The sequence below is a fragment of the Trichechus manatus genome, unplaced genomic scaffold (assembly GCF_000243295.1).
Source record: "Trichechus manatus latirostris isolate Lorelei unplaced genomic scaffold, TriManLat1.0 scaffold00010, whole genome shotgun sequence".
Classification (NCBI taxonomy): Eukaryota; Metazoa; Chordata; class Mammalia; order Sirenia; family Trichechidae; genus Trichechus; species Trichechus manatus.
The window spans coordinates 19230534-19251825 of record NW_004443946.1 but is presented as its reverse complement, the minus strand read 5'-3'; the positions used below and the strand labels follow the sequence as shown (position 1 = coordinate 19251825).

At 36.4% G+C, this 21292-nt stretch overlaps 1 protein-coding gene across 1 annotated transcript in view; it reads right to left on the bottom strand.

The window, feature by feature from the left end:
• The window catches only part of GPHN (gephyrin), a 632163-nt gene that overhangs the window by 143611 nt on the left and 467260 nt on the right, over nucleotides 1-21292 (bottom strand). The window contains exon 10 of the mRNA XM_004370959.2: nucleotides 8001-8043. Within this exon, the coding sequence (XP_004371016.1) occupies nucleotides 8001-8043 (43 nt within the window). The remainder of the gene's footprint in view (nucleotides 1-8000; nucleotides 8044-21292) is intronic.

The window sequence follows — 21292 nt, the reverse complement described above, 5'->3', positions numbered from 1 at the left end:
AACAACAACAACAAAAAAAAAAAACCTAAAAAAAATTAAAAAAAAAAAAGAAAGTGAAAAGGTATCTACAGAATAGGAGAAAATATTTCCAAATCATGTATCTAGTAAGAGTTTAATTTTCAAAATATATTAAAAAAAACTCTTACAATTCAACAACAGTATAAAAAAGACAAATGACCCAGTTAAAACATGGGCAAACGACTTGAAAAAACACTTCTCTAAGAAGATATACAAATGGCCAAACAAACACATAAGATGTTTAACATCATTAGTCATTAGAGAAATGCAAATCAAAACCACAATGAAATACTACTTTGTGTTCACTAAGATCATTGTAATTATAATAATAATAAAGGAAAACAAGAAGTGTTGGTGAGGATGTAGAGAAACTGGAACCATAGTGCACTGCTAGTGGGAATGTAAAATGATTCAGTTCCTGTGGAAAACAGTTTGTCAGTTCCTCAAAAAGTTGAACATAGAACTACTATACTACCCAGCAATGGCACAGTGGTTAAAGTGATCGACTGCTAACCAAAAGGTGGAGAGTTCGAAACCACCAGTGGCTTCTCGGGAGAAAGATGTGGCAGTCTGCTTCCATAGAGATTTACAGCCTCGGAAACCCTATGGGGTTGCTATGAGTTGGAATCAACTGGATGGCAGTGGGTTGTATACCCAAAAAAATTAAAAACAGGTATTTAAACAAATACATGCATATGCATGTTAATAGCAGCACTACTCACATTAGCAAAAAGGTGGAAACAATCCAAATGTCTAACAATGGATGAATGGATAAACAAATTGGCATATACATATAATGGAATATTATTCAGCCATAAAAAGGAATGAAGTACCGATACATGCTACACTGTACATGAACTTTGAAAACATTATGCTAAGAAAAAGACGCTAGACACAAAAGGTCTCCTGTTGTATAATTCCATTTATATGAAATATTCAGACTAGGTAAATCCATAGAGACAGAAGCAGATTAATGGTTAACAGGGGCTGGAGGAAAGGGGGAATGGGGCATAACTGCTTAATGAGTGTAGGATTTCCTTTTGAGGTGATGAGAAAATTTTGGAGCTATACAGAACTGGTGGTTGTAAAACATTGTGAATGTAATTACTGTATTTTTATGCAAATAATGTGTGTCTTCTGCATTTGTATGCCAGCCACACCCCACCCCCATGAGGTAGTTTCACAGGCCCTGCTATGCTAATGTTGTTTTTTTACATGTTGCTGTGAGAAAAATTAGCATAGTGCGCTTGCAAGGATGCACTGTGGAAAGATGGCATGGTCGGTTGGCAAACAAACGCCAAAGGCGCACATTATTTGTGTAAAAATATGGTACAAGTGACTGAATTGTTCATTTTAAAATAGTTATTATTATCTTTTCTTAATTCCTCATTACTCCTTCTTTCAATCCCTGCTAACCACTAATCTTCTTTTGTCTCCCTGGATTTGCCTATTCTAGAATATTTCATATAAGTGAAATGATAAAATATTTGTCCTTTTGAGTCTGGCTTATTTCACTTAGCATGTTTTTAAGGTTCATCCATGTGGTGGCATGCATCAGAACTTCATTTCTCTTTATAGCTGAATAATATTCCATTATATGTATATAACACATTTCATTTATCTGTTCATCTGTTGATGGGCACTTGGGCTGTATCCACATTTTGGCTATTGTGAATAATGCTAGAGTGAAACTGGTGTACATGTGTCTGTCTGAGTTGCTGCTTTCAATTTGGAGGGAGGTTATGTACCTAGGAAAGGAATTGCTGGCTCATACAGTCATTTTAACTTTTTGAGTGACCACCAAACTGTTTTCCACAGTGGCTGTACCATAAAATAGTTAATTTTGTTATATGAATTTCACATCAATTAAAAAAAAAAAGACTGAAGGAAAGAATGCTGATGACTAGTCTGGTGTGGACTTTGCCAGCAGGGTAATTATTTGATTCTTCCAGAAACCAGAGAAACCTATGAATTAGAAGAACTATGGATCCTGTCTTCTTATGATAATCAGTTAGATCAAAGATTACCTGAAGACTTTATTCTTGGAATAGAAGACATTTTATCCCTGACTCCAGCAGAATTCAGGTGTGAATAAAATACGAACTGCCTTAGTCATTTTAGATTTGGATTGAGTTGTTTCTTTGAAAATCCTGTTTATAAACTTTATCTAGTTGGTTAAAAACAAAAAAACCAAACCTGTTGCCGTCAAGTCGATTCCAACTCATAGCGACCCTATATGACAGAGTAGAAGCGCCCCACAGGGTTTCCAATAAGCGGCTGGTGGATTCGAACTGCTGACCTTTGGTTAGTGGCCGGAGCTCTTAACCACTGCGCCACCATATTTCCATCTAGTTGGTTAGAGTGTTGTTAAAACAATCTTTGTTTCCCTCATGGATACTCAGTGCTGACTGACACCTGTAGATTGTAACTGTTGTTGTTATTTGCTGAGTTGGCTCTGACTCATAGTAACAGAACGAAACACTGCCCCTTCCTGCACTATCCTCACAATCGTGACTATGTTTGAGACCACTGTACCAGCCACTGGGTCAATCCATCTTGTTGAAGGTCTTCTTCTTTTTCGCTGACCCTATGCTTTACCAAGCGTGATGTCTTTCTTCAGGGACTGGTCCCTCCTGATAACATGTCTAAAGTATGTAAGATGAAGTCTCACCATCCTCTATTCTAAGGAGCATTATGGCTTCAATTCCTCCATGACAGATGTTTGTTCTTCTGGCAGTTGATGGTATATTCGATATTCTTCCCCAACACCATAATTCAAACGCATTGATTCTTATTCGGTCTTCCTTATTCACTGTCCACTTTCACATGCACACGAGGTGATTGAAAATACCATGGCTTGGGTCACACGCACCTTAGTTCTCAAAGTGATATCTTTGCTTTTTGACACTTGAAAGAGGTCTTTTGCAGCAGATTTCCCCAATGCAATATGTCATTTGATTTCTTGACTACTGCTTCCACGGGCATTGACTGTGGATCCAAGTAAAATGAAATCCTTGACAACTGCAATAGTTTTTCGTTTACCATGATGTTGCTTATTGGTCCAGTTGTGAGGATTTTTGTTTTATGTTGAGGTGTAATCCATGTCGAAGGCTGTAGTCTGTGATTTTCATCAGTAAGTGCTTCAAGTCCTCTTTGCTTTCAACAAGCAAAGTTGTGTCATCTGTAAATCGTAGATTGTTAATGAGTCTTCCTCCAATCCTGATGCCCCGTTCTTCTTCATATAGTCCAGCTTCTCGGATTACTTGCTCAGCATAAAGATTGAATAAGTATGGTGAAAGAATAGAAGCCTGACCTTTCCTGATTTTAAACCACTCAGTATCCCCTTGTTCTGTTCAAATGACTGCCTCTTGATTGATGTACAGGTTCCTCATAAGCACAATTAAGTGTTCTGGAATTCTCATTCTTCTCAATGTTATCCATAATTTGTTATGATCCACACAGTCGAATGCTTTTGCATAGTCAAAAAACACAGGTAAACATCTTTCTGGTATTCTCTGCTTTCAGCCAAGACCCATCTGACATCAGCAATGATATCCCTCATTCCACGTTCTCATCTAAATCTGGCTTGGATTTCTGGCAGTTCCCTGTTGATGTTCTGCTGCAAATGGTTTTGAATTATGCTCAGCAAAATTTTACTTGCGTGTGATATTAATGATACTATTTGATAATTTATGCATTCTGTTGCATCACTTTTCTTTGGAATGGGCACAAATATGGATCTCTTCCAGTTGGTTAGCCAAGTAGCTGTCTTTCAAATATCTAGGCATAGACAAGTGAGCGCTTCCAGCGTTGCATCCCTTCGTTGAATCATCTCAATTAGAATTCCATCAATTCCTGGAGCCTTGTTTTTCGCAATGCCTTCAGTGCAGCTTTGACTTCTTCCTATAATACAATCGGTACTTGATTGATTATATGCTCCCTCTTCAAATGGCTGAACATTGACCAGTTCTTTTTGGCACAGTCTCTCTGTGTATTCTTTCCATCTTTTTTTGATGCTTCCTGCATCGTTCAGTATTTTGCCCACAGAATCCTTCAGTATTGCAACTCAAGGCTTGAATTTTTTCTTTAGTTCTTTCAGCTTGAGAAAGGCTGAGTGTATCTCTCCCTTTTGCTTTTCTAACTTTTTCTAACTAACAGGTCTTTGCACGTTTCATTATATCTTACTTTGTCTTCTTGAGCCATGCTTTGACATCTTCTGTTCAGCTTTTGTACTTCATCATTTCTTCCACTTGCTTTAGCTAGTCTATGTTCAACAGCAAGTTTCAGAGTCTCTTCTGACATCCATTTTGGTCTTTTCTTTCTTTCCTGTCTTTTTAACGACCTTTTGCTTTCTTCATGTATGATGTCCTTGATGTCATCCCACAACTCGCCTGGTCTTGGCTTATTAGTGTTTAACGTGTCAAATCTATTCTTGAGATGGTCTCTATGTTCAGGTGGGATATATTCAAGATTGTACTTTGGCTCTCATGGACTTGTGTTAATTTTCTTCAGCTTCAACTTGAACTTGCATGTGAGCAATTGATGGTTTGTTCCGCTGTCAGTCCCTCACCTTATTGTGACTGACGTATTGAGCTTCTCCATCATCTCTTTCCACAGATGTAGCTAATTTGATTCCTGTGTATTTCATCTGGCGAAGTCCATGTGTACAGTTGCTGTTTATGTTGTTGAAAAAGGTATTTCCAATGAATAGGTTACTCGTCTTGCAAAATTCTATTATGTGATCTCCAGCGTTGTTTCTATCTCTGCGGCCATATTTTCCAACTGCAGATACTTCTTTGTTTCCAACTTCCACATTCCAATCACCAGTTCAAGTTCCTTGTAATGAGTCAGTTGGTTTCCTAGGTAACTAGACTCAACTAGCAGGTGACTTTTCAGATGGAAAACTATATAACAAGCCAGAGAGACAGAAATCCAAAACTCCCCATTACATCATACCTAAAAGAGGAGATTTCTGTCTCCACCAAAATAATACTTGGACTTTTTGTGGGAACTTGCCTTTGTTACCAAATTTTCATGAAAATGGAACCTGGATAAGAACTAGGAAACAGTAGCGTATTATTTTGAGGCTGTCTCACTTACAGATCTTACAAGTAAGACACCCTACTTCTTTTGTTTTAGATCTATTGAATGATGTCAATACTATAGATTTCACTGTTGCTGCTAAATTATTTTTGATGAGTGGTACCAAAATATTATATCTGACTAACTCATAGGGGTGTTTTGGCTGTAAACAGATCATTGGGTGGTCCCCAATGACTGTTACTAGATTTATGGTAGAACAACCTGCTGGCTACTACCTGCAAACTGGATAAGAACTTGTTATCTTGGTAAACTGACGCCTGCTTTCAGGAGAGTCTCCAACATCATTCTATCCTCACTTTGCCCTTTTCCTCTCTGAGACACTGACTCTAAGACCAAGTCTTTGTCTAGGTAAAATTCTCCCTTACCATATTAAGACTAAACTCAGCTTTGTTATCAACAATTATTTTTGCGGAGCCATCACTGATCAAGATTTACCTCTTCTTTGGACAAATTTAGATAAGCTCTATTAATTGTAACTCTTGTCCTTTTCCTAGGATCCACTGATCTTCTGTTTTAACAGGTTTTAAAATATGTTGAAAAGTAAGTTGATTATAGCTTTCTTTATGTTGGCTACATTTTGGTAATGTTTTCCCTGAGGATAGCGAATTCAGTGAATACGTAAAGAATGATTAAAGTAGAAGAAACAGTAACGGTTCACAAGGATTTGTCACCTTAACTGGGTGAATCTCAGAGAACGCGTCACAGAGATCATACTTGAACTGAGTCTTGAAGGATAAGTAAAAGTCTTCCAGGAAAAGAAGGAAATGGATATTTTATGCAGGAGGGAAAAGGGCCAAAGGAATAGATGCAGTCACATAGCACTGAGGGAATGTAATGAATGGGGAACTGCCAAAAGATTCTATATGACTGCAGTACAGCAGTGCATGGCTAGCGCAGGGGGAGGGAGATATAAGTATTCTAAATAAGCAGTGAAATATTGGAGTTAAGATGTTCAGAGGTAGAACAGATTATGCTGATGAAAGTGTCCTGGCTGCGGCCATGCGCATGAGTATGAGTTAAATGTGCTGTTGAAAGGAAAAGACCATAAATTTATAGAAGTCACAGAACTATCAGGTTAGAAGCTTGGATGGGCTATCTAACCCATTAAAACCTGTTGTTGGCGAGTCGATTCTGACTCAAGAGAGATCTGATAGGACAGAGTAGAACTGCCCCATAGGGTTTCCAAGGCTGTAATGTTTACAGAAGCAGACTGCCATGTCATTTTCCCAGACAGTGGCTGGTAGGTTCAAACTGCCAACCTTTTGGTTAGCAGCCGAGTGAGCTTAACCACTGTGCCAACAGGGATCTTAGATGGATCTAAATGACTATATGGGCCACGTACATGATTATTTCATCATAACAAAACATGATCAGAAAAACCTGAACTATCATGGCCATTCAAAGAGATTAACAGCCAACAAGCCAGTAAGAGCATAACTGAAATGAGAGACAGTTTTTACAACACAAAGAACCATGGTAAATGTGAAAGAAGGCTCAAGGAATCTGTTCTTGACAACATACTATTTTTGTTCCTAATCATCATAATCATTATCAGTCACTTATCATTATCTCAGGATCAAAAATAAATGGAAATTAATTATACAGTAGCTATCATAAAATGCCATTGATTTTATTTATTTATTTATTTAAGTTCATTATCTCTTATTTTATTGTAGTGAACACTCAATCATCACTCCCCTGACCCTTAAGCTTCTCAACCTTAGGTTTTTTTTTTTTCTTTCTTCTTAATTTCAACCTTAGATCTTAGTGAGGGAGAATAAGACTTTACATCTCTTATTACTAAGGAGCCTCCTCAGATTCACATGTCTATCAAATGTTGGGTAAACTCATGAAAGTATATGAGTTAAACATGCCTGCTTATCCCTACTTTTAAATACTTCTAAGATAAAGGTGCTAGGCAAGCAACTGCCCATCCACTCAAGGGTTTCCCAATAAGGTAACAGATTCACAACATAGTAATGGAAAAAATTTCCATTAAAGAAATCAAAATAAAACATGAATTTTTATCTATCTGAAGTTCTCCAATTACTTTTTTGATTGCTAAATAACACAGATATTCTACTGGAAATATAAATTATCCAATTTACTAGAACTCCTAGCTGTGTGGTACCCAGTAGACCCATTTCAGTATGGTCTACCTACACATCTTCTTCTGATAATGATTAGGAAGGAGATGGGATGATGCTATTAAGCTAATAAGTGACAACAGAACAATGATAAAATAATTAGCATTTTTAGAGCATTTTTCTCTTAGGATTTTATAGGTCTTAAGGCATAAATTTCACTGTCACATCATTCAAGGATACAGGTGAGGAAAAGCTATTTATAGTTCTTTTATTTTTAAGACAGAAAGAGGAGTAATATGTAAAGTTAAATGACTTCCAAGTTAATGCTATTAGTGATCAAACCAAAAAATTAAGGATTCTTCATCCTTGGTTCAGGGCACTATATTCTAAAGCATGCTGCCTGTAAGGTAAGATCTTTTAGGAATTCATATTCAAAAGATGACTATGTACCCTCATAGGAGTCACATGTTCCTTTTTTTTAGTTAGACTCTTAATGAATTTATATTATCATTATTTTCAGTTAGTTTGTTTTCAAACAACCTTTTAGCAGTGGGGCAATTAAAGAGGAGTTCTTATCTTGGAGTCACAGAGGGGCTCATTAGTAGCCTACTAACAGTGCTGTCAAGGTTCTCCTTTCAACTGGCAAAATGACTGAAATAAGGGAAATATTCATTAATATATTGATACTAACCAATGTTTTTAGAAGGCGAACACCCTAATATTCATATTCTTGATATAAATTTTCCCTATTCCTCTTCTTCAGTAGCCCACCTGCAATGATGAAATACTTACTGGCTCTGAGAATGTTCTCCTTGCTGCTGCACCTGGACTGGACCTGCAGAGAGAGCATAAAGTCAGTAATTTAGGGCTTATAACATGGATAGTCAAATATGCAAATGTAACGGGCAAGCTCCTGAGGTCTAGAAGCAGAGGTTTTATACATTCCAGATATCAAAACTAGTTAGTCAAAATATTTTACATTTGTTCTATGCATTTTTTATTTATCCTTTTCTACTTTAAATAAACAGCTAACTGACTTCCAGAAAAAAAAATCTGGAGGACAATATGGCACAATGTTGTACACAGGTTAAACGAAAGGCAATTTTTTTGATGTGTATTTGAAATCAGCATCTGTAAAATATTTCAGTTTGCGACATATTTGTGAATACAGACCCTTAATCTTAAATCATTTAGCATCTCTTGATTCAACTAATAAAGTAAAGCAATTCAAGTAATAAAGTTGTAATCAAATATTCCATTGTAGTAATTTTCAGAAAATATATATCCAGAGGAAAAATAAAGAAATCTTTTTATATACAATTTTTACCTTTGATTTTAATAATCTTTGTTACGGATTATAATAATTAATTATAATATTAGTTATAAAAGATGTTCTTGTGGAAATCAATAAAATTGAACTTAATTCTTTACCTATTCTTGGGTGTGTATATAGTTTATCAATCAGGAAGCCTTAGCTTTGATTCAAATATTTAAGTCAAAGTGGAACATTCTTTTAAATGTTGCAAAATTGTCAAATTCAAGGGCCATGTTGGATGGCATTAACACTGCCGTTAATTTCAGAGGAAACTGTATTTAAGCTCTATACCTCTTCTTCCCACTCTGCAGCAGCTTGCCCCAAATGGATATATACAGAACAAATTAACTTCTACAACTTAACGCAATCTACTTATTGTAATGAAACAACTTATGAAAGGAATGTTGCAACTTAAGGTGGGTTATGGTTGTCCTTCCCTGAAAAAAACAATTGTTAATGTTTAAAGAAACAACAACAACAATAAAAAAAAAAATCACAAACATACACACAAGGGGGGAAAAAAAACTCACACACACACACAAAAAAAAAAGAAAAAAGAGGGAAAATAATTCCAAATATTTAAGATATTCTCCTTTGGCCCAGATTGTTTATTTTAAATACACTAGAATGGAGAAGCTACTGGAAGATAATATTCTTATATTCTTTTACTCAGAAGTCTTACTGAAGAACAATTCTGGACCAAATGTGAAATAAATCAATGATTGCTTAAAAGAAAATAATACAGGAAGGGAGACATGAGAGTGAGGAAAAGAAAAGGAAGAGAGAGAGGCTTGAGGGAGTGAATCTAGAAAAGAAAGTATAAGCCTATAGGGGGTGACAGTATGTAAATACAGAATGTTCTGCTATTTCTTATTGAAAATTCACACTAAGAGGGTAAGAATGACTAATGAACTTGCTGCAAAATAAACGAGCAAGTTGGCATACCATGGAATGAAAATGAGTGTAACTATAGCACTATGGTCTTAAAGGAGAAAAGAAACAAACACTAATTGACAGGCTTAATAAAGAGAAACTGCGTTTTAAGAAAGTGATTCAAGAACACAAGAGAAAGCTAAAAGAGTGAGAAAATCTGGGAGAGAGTAGGAGAAGAAAGGAGGAAATGTTCAAAGACAAAAACAAAGTTCAAAGAAGTCAAATGGACGTCAAGAAAGTCTTCAACAAGATGTAGAAACAGAAGGAGCCCAAACTCATAGCGCAAAGCAACGTTTGCAAATGGAAAGCAGCTCCTTTGATCAGTAATAGTTACTCTTAAGTCGTAGCCTCTATTCCTCCAGAGTTCATCTTTAAGCCCTTCCAATCTAGAGTGGAGCTAGTGTATGGATAGAAACAAGAGATTTATAATGAACAGAGCAGTTCAGATGAGTAGTTCAAATTGTCTCATAAAATGTTTCAACAGATTTAAATAACGTATGTCTAAGTGGAAATGGTGGTGAAGAACTAGCTGGCTTTACAAAAAAAAACAACAAACTAAACCAAACCAAAAGACAAAACACCCTCTCCTCTTCCTCATCTGGTTTAAAAAATTAACAAAAATATCATTCATAGCATGAATTTAATAAAGAAACTCAAGTGTTGCTTTGTGGCACTCCAGTTTAGAACTATACATGTCAAATAGTTTTGGAGGAGAAATCTGGATGATGAAAATAATTCAATTTCCTGAATCTGAGCATTTAACAAGGTTCACAGTATAACCTATGTTTTCCCATTTACTTTACATTGGCTATTTGAACCAGATTTGAGACGAATAAACTTTTAAAATCAATGACTATAAGAATTTATTTACTTTAGTGATCTCGAATATAAAAAAAGTCATTGCGGAAAATAATTTAAAAAACTCAACTCTGTTTAATATTTATACAGATAGCAAATGACCCTCTCTATTGTACCATGAAACCAGTCATCTTTTAAATATTTACTTAATTTTATAAAATCCCAATATGAAGATTTTTACCATACCCTCAGTCACAATGTAGTGGGATTTACTTGAAAGAATGAAGTTGAAAATAATTATTACTCTTGTTCTCAAACATATGAACTACAAAGAAGGTAACAGAGGTCTGTGTCTAGTTTTATTGTTTTTTCCTCTACATTACCCTGGCTATACTCAATGGAAAAACAGGCAAGCCTGAAAAACAAAATAAAACCAAGATTTTGACTTAATACCAAATTTGTCAGGGATTAATGAAAGGTATAGTGTCAGATTATCTACTTCTTTATTCTATTGGATCATACTATTTTACTGCAATTAACATCTGACTTTATGATGGTGACAAGTAATTACTCTTTCAACTCAAATCAAAACTAAAATAATGTGTAGAAATAGTATATTACAATTAATGGAGGAAATGAAAAACACATGAGACTTACTGAAAATTTAGAGATTCATTTACTTATCAAGACTGCTTTGACACATCAAATAATTCATTTCAACATATGTTTACATGAATGATATAATTTTTGCTGAAGATCATACTGTCCTTAAGAAATCTTAAGACATGAAACAGAAAATGAAAGGAGGGAGAGCACGTATTAAATGGTAAGGAAAAAAAGTGAAAATGCCTTATAAAAAGCTGAGAAAATTTTAACAAACAACCACAACCTTTAGATACAGTTAGAGAAGTGACTTACCTTACGCTTAGGTCATAACAAGAATAGCACAGTGTTTAAAGTCAGCTCTTCATTATGGGAGGTACAATCGAAAGCCATAGGTTATAGTAACATGAATTGCTACACAGAAATGAAGACTTTTTCAGCCCAACATGAAAAGCTAACTCTCATGGGAGAACATTTCAACTTATGTGTAATGCAACATGAACAACTGAGGGTGTAAACACCAAAACACACGAATCTCACACCAATAAGAACGAGAAGGCTCAATCTCTCAGGAACACAGAGGATTTAATCTGTGATCATAATTTGTGACACATAAGGGAAGGCACATCACTCTAACACTGAAAGATGCATGCATACGTATAACCATCCACTGATTCCCCCACACTTGGACACATGTAAGCCCACTAAGATACGGGGAAAGAATGTAGTGCCAAGCCGTAATGACGAAAGCAGGACACACAGAAGCGCAGCAGTGGTCATGTGATTTGAGAGGTGTTCTTCCCTTAAACCATCCCATCACCATGCTTATTTTAAAGAAGCCAGATAAAGACCCCCTTTCAATGCTGCAGTAGCTACGAGCCCCCAGCTTGAAGCTAGTGTGTGGAATTTTGATCACCGTTCCCTGCGATGTCAGGGGCTCTCTAGTGGAAGCCAGAAGCCAGATGCGTAACACCAGTTAGTAGGGTACAAATGTGCAAATAACAAACATCCTTTTCCTTCTGCGTTTCACAGAAGTGAGGGAGGAGAGAAACAAATAAAATAAAACCCATGTTAAGAATAGGTTCATAACAATATAAGAATGGATAAATATTAAAATAGTGATTACATTTGATTGCAGGTTAACACAAGTTTCATAAAAATTGCCTCTATTTTGCTGCTTATCAGGCTATTTTGTATTCTTTTTCCTTGTAAATGCATGTAATGAATCTATAAAATATATAGCTCATATTGAAAAATTCTGAGCAGTTTGTCAACTAGGGTTATAGTCAAGAACGAAAGAAATCATCTTCGACAGACATTAAGAAAGCCCTATCTTCCTACTTTTAGCATAATTTTGCTGGCTAGCAGTTATATTTTAAATAAGAAATTAAGCTTCTATATTATCTGCTTACTTATGTAACTGAGAAGTTCTATGGCAATGGTGTGGAAAGACCCAACTGAAATTTTAATCTTTTTACATTCTAAAAAATAAACAACAAAAAGGAATATCTATTTAGAAACTCTTTATAGGTTTTCTGTGTACCTTTGCATACAGGCAATCAAACTTATTTTAACATGGGCTGTTACTATTAAGAATAGGGTCCTATCAGCTCATTAAAAACATTTTCAACTTTGCTTTCCTATTACTGATGACAATAGTTACTTCATCTATTTTATTCTTTGTCTATAATATGAATTGTTTCATGTGTGACATTCCAATTTAGTTAGCAGATCTGTAATTGTTCTCTCCCTCATCTTCTTAGCGACCAGAATATCTTGACCTTTCCTTTCATGTGGTTTAAATATTTTACGCTCTGGGCCCTCCCATAATCTGTTTTCTCATTGAAAAAAATATTGTTGTGGGGCCTGGCTCAAAGGAGATAATGCATGTATCGGTAATTTTTTAAAAAAAATTTTGTATCAGTGATTTTTAAGCTACAAAGGTCAAAACAAATGTTAGAAGTTGTTATGATCAGTGGAGCCACGGACAGCTATGATGTAACTCTGTGATTAACATCCTCCTTATTATTATTTCCTCATTAGAGGAAACAAGGAAAGCTCTTGTTTTTGACCAAAGAGAGGGAAAAAAAATTCCATGTACAGTTACATGGTTTTCAATAGGTATTGACCAGAACTTTTTAGACATGTTATAGCCATATAGCCAGCCATATGTACCGATAGGCATGCAAGCCATATAATCTAAGCCACGGAGCAAAGTCTGAACTAGCTCCTCTAGATTATGCCTTGCACTCTTGAGCTTCTAGACCTCAAACTGTTTCCTCTCTTGGAAATATGCTGCTGTTGTTTTTTGATCCAAACGCTACTTGTCCTTAAAATCCATCTTAAATTGTACCAGGTACAAAAAAACATTCCTCCAAATTCTTCAATCAGAAATAATTTCTTTTCCTAAGTTCTTTTCTTTCATAGCATTACTAAGATATAATTTACTACCAAAAAATTTACTCATTTTAAGTACATAATTTGATGAGTTTTAGTAAATGTATGTGGCTATCCAACCATCACCATAATCTATTTTTACGTTTCCTTAAATTCTTAAAGCATTTTATCTGAACCTCCAATCATAGTTACTAGTTATCAGAGTTATTACAGTTACTCATGTTTCAATTATTGATTTGAGGCCCCAAATAGATTGTAAATATTTGGAGGCAAAGGACCACGCCATTTATTCTCTTTATATTTCCCACTGTGTCAAATATAGTACTTTGTACAGAGTAAATATTTGCTAAATCTGAATGTTTGTTTAGTTTGTGGTCATTATTGTTCTTTTCAATTTCAGCAGGCTAAAATTTATTTTTGATATTTTAAGCATGACCATAGCCATTCCTGTACTATGCAAAGCTGTTTTATCAGCTTTAAAATGATTTTTACTTAATTGGACCTTGTTAGTATTAAGTGATAGCATATGGAAAGTATGTGGGTTATAGCTTAGAGATATCTGGGTATCCTACAGAATGGTCTCAAGAATTCAGAAAACAATTACTATTAATATTACTTAAAAAAACCAAACCACACTCATTGCTGTCAAGTCAATTTCAACTCATAGCGACCCTATAGGACAGAGTAGAACTGCCCCTTAGGGTTCCCAAGGCTGTAATCTTTACAGATGCAGACTGTCACTTCTTTCTCCTGCGGAGCGGCTAGTGGGTTCGAACCACAGAACTTTTGGTTAGCAGCTGAGTACTTAACCACTGCATCACCAGGCTCCTTAATATTACTTAGGGTTAACCGAAGGGTGACATCTGGAGTCCAATAAAGGTTTTTCAATACTAAGGGCTTCATGCCAGGTTAAGATGGTTCCTTATTTTCTAAGAGAGCAGGATGTTCTGTCTTTCATATGATGTGGTCACTAGAATGACAAAGATGATAGAGATTTCTGACGTATCATGGGCCTTTTTGACTTTTAATTTTTCTACCTTACTTAACTTATGTAAAAGTAATCTGTCTCTGAAGAACAAACTTCTCTAGGAGTACCATTTATTCTTAAAAAGAAAGCCTAAAAGGATAGAGAAAAAGGGCCTCATTGACATTTACTCAGATTACTTGCCTCTTTAGCCTACCCAAAAACGAAAGGAAAGAAAAGGTTTGATTTAAACAACATTAAGGCAACAACTCTACAATCTCAGTCTTAAATTGTATTTCTTTCTCTTCTCACTTCTAATGACAAAACTGGAAAATTGTTTTTGAAAAGATCCCTTCCATAGTTCCATGCATGCATCACTTTATCCTAATAAACTAAGATACAATTATTGGGGTCATCTGAGTCTAATGACAACTCATTTGTGTTTAATTAGACTTTTGACATGACAACACTTATATTTAAATGAAGAACTCAAAGATTTTTTGTTTATTTATGACATGAAAGGGACTATGATAAAGGGAACGTCCTTGGTTAATCAATGGTATGGCTTCTGATACTGCTTCTTCTCTTCCTAGCTGTGTGACTTTGGACATGACATTTAACATCTTGGAGCATTAATTTCCTTATCAAAAAAAGTGGAGAAAATTAAGTAGGATAATGTATTTGAAAGTAAAAGTGGTTGTAAATGAAATAAAACCCAAAAAACCCAACCCCACTGCTGTTGAGTCAATTCTGACTCATAGTGATCCTGGAGGACAGAACAGAAATGCCCCATAGGGTTTCCAAGGCTGTAATATTTATGGGAGCAGACTGCCACATCTTTCTCCAGCAGAGTGGCTAGGGGGTTTGAATCACCAACCTTTAGGTTAGCAGCCAAGCAGTTAACGACTGCACCACCAGGGCTCCACGTAAATGAAATAGAGCAATACAAATCTAAGTTATTATTATTATTCCTTTGCAGATTTTAAGTCAACTATATTTTACATGGGTCTCTGGGTGGTGCAAATAGTTAATGAGCTTGGCTGCTAACCAAAAGTTTGGCTGTTAGAGTCAACCCAGAGGGGCCTCAAAAGAAAGGTCTGGTGATCTAGTTCCGAAAAATCAGCCATTGAAAACCCTATCGAGCACAGTTCTACTCTGACATATATGGGATCGTCATGAGTTGGAACTGACCTGACAGCAACTGGTGAATATTTTACATGGGTAGATTCTGAGGCACAATGAGAATAAAGTTTGCTCCAGATCATGCCATGAATCAGTGATAAATAACGGGCTATACTGTAAATTTCTAGACTAAAGCCTTAGGAAAAAGCTGATTAAAAGTCTGAGGTTAGCTCTGCAAGGATATATCTAACTTTTTTAAATAATACTTTATTGTATTCTTGGTGAAAGTTTACACAGAAAATAAGGTTCACATTTAACAATTTCTATACATACTGTTCAGTGACATTGGTAGGATTAATCTAATTGTGTTGTATGACGTAAGTCATCACCCCGTATAGGTCTTGGTTTCCTCATCTGCAAAATGAGGATGTTTCCAGTGGTTCTTAACTGGTCCACGGACTCCTTGGGAAAATCTGTGGATAAAATTCTGAAGCCCATTGACTGAGATGGAGGAAAAAAGTATAATATTCACTAATCTAATGAAAATTTATCATTTTCTTTCATCCTGAGCTTAGGCAACTATCAATAGAACCTCTTACTTTAAGTTGTTATGGATACATAAAAATATTGTTTACATTCAAATTACAGTAATTAGACTTGCTGCTAGATTTTGTTATTTAATGCATTTAAAAAGAGGCACATATTATTGTAATATCACAATTTATTCTTTAAAGGTATTTATAATGATTTCAATTTGTCTTTCTTTGTAATCCTAAGTATTTTATTTGATGTATTTAAAATACTTTTTTCTGAAATGTCTGTAGGCTTTGCCAGAGTACCAAATGAGTCCATAACATAAAAAACATTTAAAAACCTCTGAATTAAATAATTTCCTTTTAATTGTAAGATTTTGTGGATCTAAAAAACTTTTCCACCTCTATCTGCTGCTCTTTATCAAATCATATATAAAAGGAGTCAAAACTGTTTTTGGGAAAAAATCATATAAAACTGGTCACTGAACTAACCAACAGCCCATTTAATAGACCATCTAAGAATTAAAAAAAAAAAAAAAAAAGGAACATGGCCATTTAAAAAGTAATGAAAACCTCAGGATTAAAAAAACTCTGCTTCACTAGTTCTTTTCAAATTGGTATAGATGATAAATTCAATGGAAGAACATTTAACAGCATCATTTATAACCTTTTAACCAAAGATGAACTATGATTGCTGTTGTTGTTAGGTGCTGTCAAGTCGGTTCTGACTTACAGCGACCCTACGCATGACAGAATGATACACTGCTCGGTCCTGCGCCATGCTTACAATCGTTATGCTTGAGCCCATTGTTGCAGCCACTGTGTCAATCCACCTCGTTGAGGGTTTTCTTCTTTTTCACTGACCCTGTACTTTAGCAAGCATGATGTCCTTCTCCAGGGACCGGTCCCTCCTGACAACATGTCCAAAGCATGTAAGTTGTAGTCTCGCCATCCTTCCTTCTAAGGAGAATTCTGGTTGTACTTCTTCCAAGACAGATTTGTTCGTTCTTTTCACAGTCCGTGGTATATTCAATATTCTTCGCCAACACAATTCAAAGGCGTCAATTCTTCTTCAGTCTTCCTTATTCATTGTCCAGCTTTCGCAAGAATATAATGCAAATGAAAATACCAAGGCTTGGGTCAGGCACACCTTAGCCTTCAAGGTGACATCTTTGCTTTTCAACACTTTAAAGAGGTCTTTTGCAGCAGATTTGTCCAATGCAATGCGTCTTTTGATTTCCTGACTGCTACTTCCATGGGTGCTGATTGTGGACCAAGTAAAATGAAATCCTTGGCGACTTTAATCTTTTCTCTGTTTATCATGATGTTGCTTATTGGTCCACTTGTGAGGATTTTTGTTTTCTTTATGTTGAGGCGTAATCCATACCGAAGGCTGTGGTCTTTGATCTTCATCAGTAAGTACTTCAAGTCCTCTTCACTTTCAGCAAGCAAGGTTGTATCATCTGCATATCTCAGGCTGTTAATGAATCTTCCTCCAATCCTCATGCCCCTTTCTTCTTCATACAGTCCAGCTTCTCGGACTATTTGCTCAGCATACAGATTGAACAGGTATTGTGAAAGGATGCAACCCTGACGCACCTTTCCTGACTTTAAACCACACAGTATCCCCTTGTTCTGTCCAAACAACTGCCTCTTGATCTGTGTACACGTTCCTCATGAGAACAATTAAGTGTTCTGGAATTCCCATTCTTTGCAATGTTATCCATAATTTATTATGATCCACACAATAGAATACCTCTGCATAGTCAATAACACACAGGTAAACATCCTTCTGGTATTCTCTGCTTTCAGCCAGGATCTGTCTGACATCAGCAATGATATCCCTATACACACACACATATGTATGTGTGAGTGTGTATCACGACTAGTTATTCTTTAAATTCTTAGTAATCTGTTGCTTACAGATGGAGAGCAAGAATCCTATTATCTGTGTACAACATAAGATCTTGCAGATACATAATGGTTACAAGCAATACAATTTTAAAAATCTTTTCCAGGGGATGATTCTTAAATGGTTTCCCAATGTTACATGAATTGTTATTGTCTCTAATGCCACTGAGCTTTCTGAAGTCCTAGATAAATATGAAGAATTCTTCTTTTTCACTACTGAACTCTGCTGAAAGTAGCTACAATTATGGCAGATCACACAGTTGGTGAAGTGCATTATAATCACCATTGAAAATCAAAAGCTTATATATGCTCCTTCATAGGCAAGTTCCTTACTTGTTCTCAAAGAGAATACTATAACAGGTAGAACATAACTAAGAACAGAACTGATAATCGCCATGACTCAAAGAAATAGGAATCTGGTTATCAATGGTGAATCTTTCTAATGTATTTCCTATATAAAGTTTTAAATTTAAGCTGAGCCACTCTCAAGGAGTTCTAGAAAAACTGTAAATCCCAGGCTGGTCCCCCCTGGCACCAAGAATATTTTTATTTATTTTCATTTTATCGCATACAAAAATTTATACATACATTGTTATGTGACTCTAATTGCTCTCCCCATATTGTGACAGCACACCCCTCCTTTCCACCCCTGATTCCCTAGGTCCATTCAACCAGCTCCTAACCCTCTCTGCCCTCCCATCTCACCTCCGGTTAGAAACTGCCCGTTTAGTCTCTTGTATCTACTTGAGCTAAGAGGCACATTCCTCACGAGTATCACTTTATGTCCCACAGTCCAGTCCAATCCCTGTCTGAAGAGATGGCCTCGGAAACTGCTTGAGTTCTGGGCTGATAGAGAATCCGGGGGCCATGCTTTCTGGGGTTCCTCCAGTCTCATTCAGAGCATTAAGCCTGGTCTTCTTACTAGAATTTGAGTTCTGCACCCTATCTTTCTCCTGCTCCATCAGGGACTCTCTGCTGTGTTCCCTGTCAAGGCAGTCACTGGTGGTAGCCAGGCACCATCTAGTTCTTCTGGTCTCAGGCTGATGAAGTCTCTGGTTTATGTGGCCCTTTCTGTCTCTTGGGTTAATACTTTCCTTATGTCTTTGGTGTTCTTCATTCTTTACTCCAGGGGGTTGGGACCAATTGATGCATTTTAGATGGCCGCTTGCAAGCTTTTAAGACCCCAGATGCTACTTACCAAATTAGGATGCAGAACATTAATAAGCTTTGTTATGCCAATTGACCCAGAAGTCCCCTGAAAGCATGGTCCCCAGAACCCTACCCCTGCTACTCTGTCCCTCAAAGTGTTTGACTGTATTCAGGAAACTTCTTAGCTTTGGTTTAGTCCAGTTGTCCCAACTTCCCCCGTAGTGTGTACTGTCCTTCCCTTCACCTAAGATAATTCTTATCTACTATCCAGTTAGTAAATAACCCTTACCCTCCCTCCACACCCTCATAACCATCAAAGAATGTTTTCTTCTGTGTTTAAACCTTTTCTTGACTTCTTATAATAGAGGTCTTATACGATATTTGTCCTTCTGTGACTGACTAAATTCATTCAGCATAATGACCTACAGATTCCTCTATGTTATAATATGTTTCATGGTTTCATCGTTGTTCTTTATCATTGCATAGTATTCCATTGTGTGGATATACCAGAATTTGTTTATCCATTCGTCTGTTGATGGGTACCTAGGTTGTTTCCATCTTTTTGCTACTGTGAACAGTGCTGCAATGAACATGAGTGTACATGTATCTATTTGTGTGATGGCTCTTATTTCTCTAGGATGTATTCCAAGGAGCAGAATAGCTGGATAGTATGGTACTTCTATTTTTACCTTTTAAGGAAGTGCCAAATCAATTTCCATAGTGGCTGTACCATTTTACATCCCCACCAACAGCGTATAAGTGTTCCAGTCTCTCCACAACCTTGTCAGCATTTATTATTTTGTGTTTTTGATTAGTGCCAGTATTGTCAGGTGAGATGATATCTCATTGTAGTTTTGATCTGCATTTCTCTAATGGCTAATGATCGTGAGCATTTCTTCATGTGTCTGTTAGATGCCTGAATATCTTCTTTGGTGAGGTGCCTGTTCATATCCTTTGCCCATTTTGTAATTGGGTTATTTGTCTTTTTGCTGTTGAGGTTTTGCAGTATCTTGTAGATTTTAGAGATTAGATGCTGATCGGATTTGTCTTAGCCAAATTTTCTTCCAAGTCTGTAGGTTCTCTTTTTACTCATTTGGTGAAATTTTTTGATGAGCGTGTTTGATTTTTAGGAGCTCCCATTTATCTAGTTTCTCTTCTGGTGCTTGTGCATTGTTACTTATGGTTCGTGTTGTGTTTATGTCATGTATTAGGGCCCCTAGCATTGTCCCTATTTTTTCTTCCATGATCTTTATCGTTGTCGATTTTATATTTAGGTCTTTGATCCATTTTGAGTTAGTTTTTGTGCATGGTGTGAGGTACGGGTCTTGTTTTAGGTTTTTGCCGATGGATATCCAGTTATGCTAGCACCATTTGTTAAACAGACTGTCTTTTCCCCATTTAACAGGCTTTGGGCCTTTGTCAAATATCAGCTGCTCAAAGGTGGATGAATTTATGTATGGATTCTCAATTCTGTTCCATTGGTCTATGTATCTGTTGGTGTACCTGTACTAGGCTGTTTTGACTACTGTGGCAGTAAAATAAGTTCTAAAATTAGGTAGTGTGAGGCCTCCCACTTTGTTCTTCTTCTTCAGTAATGCCTTACTTATCCGGGGCCTCTTCCCTTTCCATATGAAGTTGGTGATTTGTTTCTCCATTTCATTAAAAAACGCTCGTGGAATGTGGACTGGGATTGCAATGTATCTGTAGACCGCTTTGGGTAGAACTGACATTTTCACTATGTTGAGTCTACCTATCCATGAGCAAGGGATGTTTTTCCACTTATGCAGGTCTCTTGGTTTCTTGCAGTTTTCGTCATACAGATCTTTTACGTCTCTGGTTAGATTTGTTCCTAAGTATTTTATCTTCTTGGGGGCTACTGTAAATGGTATTGATTTGGTGATTTCTTTGAGTGAGGTTCTCTTTGTTGCTGTAAAGGAATCCAACTGATTTTTGTATGTTTATCTTGTAACCTGAAACTTTGCTGAAATCTTCTATTAGTTCCACTAGTCTTCTTGTGGATTCTTTGCGGATTTCTGTGTATAAGATAATATCATCTGCAATTAGAGAAGCTTGGACTTCTTCCCTCCCAATCTGGATGCCCTTTCTTTTTCTAGCCTAATTGCTCTGGCTAGGACCTGCAGCACAATGCTGAATAAGAGTGGGGATAAAGGGCATCCTTGTCTGGTTCCCATTTTCAGGGGGAATGCTTTCAAAGTCTCTCAATTTAGGATGATGTTGGCTGTTAGTTTTGTATAAATGCCCTTAATTATACTGAGGAATTTCCCTTCTATTCCTATTTTGTTGAGAGTTTTTATCAAGAATGGGTGTTGGACCTTCTCAAATGCCTTTTCTGCATCAA